Source organism: Molothrus aeneus, chromosome 6 (genome assembly GCF_037042795.1).
Source record: "Molothrus aeneus isolate 106 chromosome 6, BPBGC_Maene_1.0, whole genome shotgun sequence".
Classification (NCBI taxonomy): Eukaryota; Metazoa; Chordata; class Aves; order Passeriformes; family Icteridae; genus Molothrus; species Molothrus aeneus.
Window position 1 is genome coordinate 33,437,795 of NC_089651.1, and position 6,000 is coordinate 33,443,794.

The 6,000-nt window shown below is 38.9% G+C and overlaps 1 protein-coding gene across 1 annotated transcript in view; it reads left to right on the top strand.

The window, feature by feature from the left end:
* DPH6 (diphthamine biosynthesis 6) overlaps positions 1-5,762 on the top strand; it is a 184,241-nt gene extending 178,479 nt beyond the window's left edge. Inside the window, exon 15 of the mRNA XM_066552064.1 lies at positions 5,439-5,762. Coding sequence (XP_066408161.1) covers positions 5,439-5,554 — 116 coding nt within the window. The 3' untranslated portion in view covers positions 5,555-5,762. The remainder of the gene's footprint in view (positions 1-5,438) is intronic.
* The last annotated feature ends 238 nt before the right edge of the window (positions 5,763-6,000 follow it).

Sequence of the window (6,000 nt, forward strand, 5' to 3'; positions counted from 1 at the left end):
GGTCATTTGTCTCATATATCATGGCTATAACAGATATCCCCTGCAATTGAAAGCAACTGCTTAACTTGTATTCACATAAATATCCTAGCCCAGAGTGAGTGAAGTGCATCATCAGTATTCCATGAAGGAGCTTACATCAGTTTTGAAAAACCAGTCCCTTCAAAGTACAATGACCAACATGAAATAATGTCATCAAGAATAGCAACAAAAAGCATAAGGCACCACATGAAAATTCAAGTATTGGACTGTGAGAGATACCCATATTGTGATTTAAAATCTTTACAGCTGCAGCAAAAAAAAAAAAATCAGTACAAAATCATATTTTTCCAGGTGACTCCCTTTTATATTCCAATATTTTATTCTTGTTTACTGGGTTTTATTTTGGATAGAAAGGCATTAATTGCAATGCAAGAAAATTATGCAGGTTTTTTTTTTCCTCAAATCTTATATCCCACTACATCGTTTCATATTAAGAAAAAGTGTGAAAAACCTTGGACTGAAAAAACAGACAATATTTTAAAGCACAGCTTCTGTTCTTGCTGTGGTTGGACACCACAGAGACAGCTGGATGTTTAAGAAAGGGAGGGGCATCTCCAGTTCCTCATGTTTCACCTTTTCATTGCACTGCCTGATCATTTAAGGCAGAGGCTTGTTCCAGACAGCTTTAATTAAACTATGCTGTGAAACTGAATATAGATCAATGGAAATGATCCATAACAAGCTAATCATGTATTTAACAGTGTTCAGTCCAGTTCAATCACCTTCTAACATTTCTGTGGCTTTACATTCATGTGGCAAAGCCCTGAATGTGTATATGTATTTTTAATCCATCTCATTAGTGACCATATGCTTTGGCTTCAAGGGAGACAAGAACTGTCTGCAATCTGCCAGGGATTTAGGGACATCAATAATTTGTGAATAGTCATGTTGGTACTGGTCGAAGGGTTAAGTGTTCTGCACACCAGGGGCAGATCTTTTGGGACTGGAACTCTTAGTCAACTGTTAGGATCCTGATCCCCTCTGATGCATCTTTTCAAAGTACATGCTGCATGTCAGATCTCTGCAGCAGAAGCAATGGAGCCTTATTAGCTCAGGGATTTAAAACCTGCTCTAAGAAATGTAACAATATATTTTGGTTAAAAAGTGAAGGAAAGATAGTAGTAATATGAAAGGGATTTTTTATGTACTGGGCTAAATGTGATCTTCCTTCTTCCTACAATTTTCCTTTTTGCCACCATTTTCCTTTTTCATATGAGCTATTAGATTACTACTCCCCTGCAGATATACAGTGAAGCAAGAGTATGGCAACAATAACAGGGACTTGATTTTGAAAAATGTAAGTGAATTCTGTGGCCTCATCTGATACTGCCTAAATCCAGCTGAGGCCAGTGACAGCAAAGATGTAGAAATCACCTCCTAGTCTTTTGAATGACCTTTTAGAAGCTCTCAGAGCACTGTTTCTTCTACCTAGTATGAAAATCACCTTTAAAAACAATAGATTACACTCTTAGTTCGTGCCATGTTATATAGAAGGGCTGCTAAATCAGCATGAGAGATCATCAAATTATTGATTCCAGTATCCTGTCTTCACAAAGCAATGGCAGAAATAGATGGTAATGCCAGAAGACACTGAATAAATTTTGTACATTTTTAAGTTTTAGTTATGTCCATATTCCTCAGCTGCACCTAGGTTAAAAAGAAAAAAAAGCAATTCATAGCAGTGTGGGAAGACACTTCATATGGAACCTGCTCCCTGAATTTCTGTGGATTATTTGGGAGAAGGGGGATCCATCTTGCAGCATGAAGTTCACCTGCTTTGAGCAAATTTCATGTACTTACAATAATAAATCATAGGATGGTTTTTTTGCTGGAAAGGACCTTAAAGATAATCCAGTTCCAATCCCCCTACCTTGGGTAGGGACATATTTCACTAGACCAGATTGCCCTGAGCTCCATCCAACCTGGCCAGGAACGCTTCCAGGGCTGGGGCATCCTCAGTTTTTCTGGGCAATCAGTTCCAGTGCCTCACCACACAGTAAAGAATTTTCTCCTTATATCTAATCTAAACCTACTCTTTTTCAGTTTGAAGCTCTTTTCTCCTTGTCCTATCTCTACAGTCCCTCTCCATCTTTCTGGTAGGGTCCCTTTAGGTACTGGAAGGCCACAATAAGGCCACACCAAAACCTTCTCTTCTCCAGGCTGAAAAGCCCCAATTCTCTCTGCCTTTCCTTGTAGGAGAGGTTCTCCATCCCTCTGATCATCTTCAAGGCCCTCTTCTGGAGTCCCTCCAGCAGCTCCGTGTCCTTCCTGTGCTGGCAGCCAGAGCTGATGCAGCCCTGCAGGTGGGGTCTCAGCAGAGCAGAGCAGAGGGGCAGAATCCCCTCCCTGGCCCTGCTGCCCACGCTGCTCTGGATGCAGCCCAGGACACGTTTGGCTCTCTGGGCTGGCAGTGCCCATGGCTGGCTCATGTGCAGCCTCTCAGCCAGCAGCACCCCCAAGTCCTTCTGGGCAGGGCTGCTCTGGGGCTGTTCATCCCCAGCCTGTGCTGAGACTGGGGCTTGCCCCAACCCAGGAGCAGCACCAGCACCTGGTCTTGTTAAACCTCAGGAGATTCCCACGGGCTCACCTTGAGCTGTGCTGTAATGGCAGCAAGGACATAGATGTCAGGCAGCATGGTGTCCTCCAACTCTTCCTGTTTACATCTGTGTGCATTGGTGTAAAGGCACCTCAGCTGGGCTGTCAGCTGTGTCAGCTTTCTAGAGGAACACCCCTTAATTTCTTTGAGTTATTTCCTTTGTGTTTCCCTGTTGACTTCTGTTACCCCAGGAGCCCCTGGGTGGCCTCCTTAAAACTGCAAGTGTGCTGTAACATGGCTAGCATAATTTGTGTGGACTCTCACAGGAAATGAAAACATCCACAATGCACACCACTCGTTTGCTGCTTGATAATCAGCTGGTTTTGCTTGTACTTAAACATGCTGTATCAGGGCAGTTTAAATAACTGTCATCAGTCATCTATAGCCACTATTAAACCTCCAGCAAACACACTCACTGTAACCCTTTGTCCTTTACTTGTTTTTGTTTTTAAGATCAACTTCTATAAGTATGGCATACAACTGAGCAAGCATTCCCCATACATGATACAAAAGGAAGGAAGTTTCTGAAAATCTTTGTATTCAAACAAAGAGTTACATATTTAGAAAGCATTCATGACCAAGGCTTTTATTTATCTAAAATCATATTTTGAATGAGTAAAAAAATATAAATAGTGTCTTCATTAGCTTCCCGTCATTAAGAATATACAATTAGTATTGGAAGACTTAGAGTCTTATTATAGCAGGTAAAATATATAGCTGCCATTTTTTTTAGTTTGCTATAATTTCATAGGTTGCCATAGATCTACTAATTGTGTGTTGTCTTCTGTGAGACCTTAGAGTACAACTTTACTGTTTTAGAAGACCCAATCTCTGCCTTTTAGGGGAAGTTTGCATGAGCCGACTTTTATCCACAATTTTTAAGTGTATAAATATGCACATCTAAGTTGCACTGCTTTCATATAAAACTAATTGATTTGTAAATACAGTGCAATATTTAGAGGCATATGTCCCAGATTTTTATCCACATTTCATTTATACATTTAGGCACTGGCAATAGAAAAGGCACTGGTCTTTAGGAAAGGTGGCTCTTCCTGGTTGGCAAGCAAGGCCACTAGGGCGCATTCAAATGTAAATATTTATGGCTATTTTGGCCACGTCAAACCCACCAAAGAATGGAGTTCTATTTCCAGATAGTCCCACTTTAAAATTCTTCCTTTAAAATGTATACCAGGACTTGTTTTGGTAGCTTTTAGCACTGATTTGGAGCCTTTAAGCCTGTGCATAAAATGCTAAAGTCTAAAATTGTATTTTCACAATTTTAATTGATAAAAAAATAAATGTAATTTTAATGGGTTGGAATCAGTGATTTTGAGGTGGCTTGTCTTTACCCCTTCCACTTAAAGCCTTCAGAGTCATAGCCATAAAGTTTTCTGAAGTCAAATTTTTCAAGAAAAATGCTAGTTGATAGTTAATTACCTGGTCACTGCTGAATACCTGTAATACAGAGAATTAGTTCCTTTTTGCACACCAAATGAAGAAGTCATTTGACCTTTGAGGTGACTGTTGATCTTTGGCTCTCCATTGTCAGTCCTCACCTCCAATGTCAAGGACGCTAACACAAAAGGAAGCCAGCAGAATTTCAGAAGACTAGTACTATCTTTGCAATATTTTGTAGGCAGCATTTCCATTATTACATTAATTTGTGCTACTGCTGCCAGATAAAAAGAGAGTTTTGGCTTCAGTGAATACAATTGCAAAATTCCTGTTTTATCCTGGATGAGGTAACACTTTGTCTGAACTGCCTATTCGCAGTTTCACAGGCAGTGACGCCAAAAAAAAAAAAAGCTCTGACAGTCTGCAAGTTCTGCCCTCTTTACACCCTTTCTAGCCAAGATTGCTTAGTGTTATAAAGAATTGCCATAATCCCAGAAGCTGCTGACAGAAATACGTTATTGAAACAAGAACCTTTGCAGGCTATACCTTATCATTAGGAAAGTGTCTTTTGTGGGTCATTCAGTGGGTTCTCAGTAGTTTTCTTTAGGGTTCTCTGTGGCTTGATTTGTAGCATGTTCACTGAGGCTGAGCGCAACCAAGAATGTCTTGATGGCAAGTTTAAATTTTCCATTCTTTGCTTTTCTTCTGTATTCTAATTAGATCTTCTCAATTATTAATTCTGTTCCCATAATGGACTTTTAAATTTGCAAACTTCTGCCACACATACCAGTCCCTTTAGAGCTTCTTGTAGCCAGATTCTGTATTTTTAGCAGTTTGACTCTAACTGTAATTCCAGATATTCAGTCATATATGTTGCCATTCCTGGACTTCCTCCATTATGTCTTCAAGATGGCATGCATCCATTGATTACAAATTGAAATGAAGTTCATAATGTTAATAAAAATGGCCCACTTAAACTTCTTCTTTTTTGATTGATGCCCCACAATGGGACTTGAGAGAAGAGTTTCATTTACAGACAACTATGTGCTGATCATCCAAATATCAAAAATGACAACTGAATTTCAGCTGGCCTTTTGGTATTTTTACTACTGCTCTAATTCAATTCTCTGTATCTGTAATCAACAGACCACTCACTCACTAAAGGTTGAGAAATACTGTTTTGCTGATTTCTGGCCTTAGGCAACATCAAAATTTAATCTCAAATTAGTCAAAAAGGAGGTGGGAGATTTTCCTTCTATATAAAGTGAAAATTTAAGAGTTGTGTTTCACTTCCTTTTGTTAATTGCTACTCCACAATAATTTTCAGATAAGTATTTAGAAATCATTCTTAAGAGATAGGACACAATAAGACAAGGGGGACTCATTAGTTGTTTTGTTTCTATTTTAGGACTGCAAGAATACCTTGAAAAATATTTGGAAGAGAAGACACCAGCTCTGATTTTAGTACCTGTGGTGGATTTACCTGACAAAGATGTTATTCATATAACATGCTGGCTAAGCTAGCAGTTTAAAGGAGATGAGTTGATATCAAAACATGCATACATTCCATCTAAGAGAGAACAAAGAAAAGAGCTGATATTAACTCCGTTGGATACTTTCATGAAGCAATATTGTTTGATTTAAGCAAAGCCATATTACCTTGTTAATGATGCCTCATGATATGTGACAGAGTCGGGTTTGTATGAAGAATAAAGCTTTCTTTTAAAAATAATGTACTTTTTTCTGACTTGTTTTTAGATGTATGCAGGTTAAAGCAGGTGGCTTCTGGGAAATGCAGTTGTTGTGATCACATTGGTTCTTTGTTTGATATATTTAGGTCTGGTTACAATACACCCTTTATAACTTTATATCATTTGGATGGAGGTGAAACTAGAATATTACCTCCAAAACTGTTTTAAGGACTGTATTCCTTTCAATTCTATGTTGAATTTACTCACTTCAGGCCAACT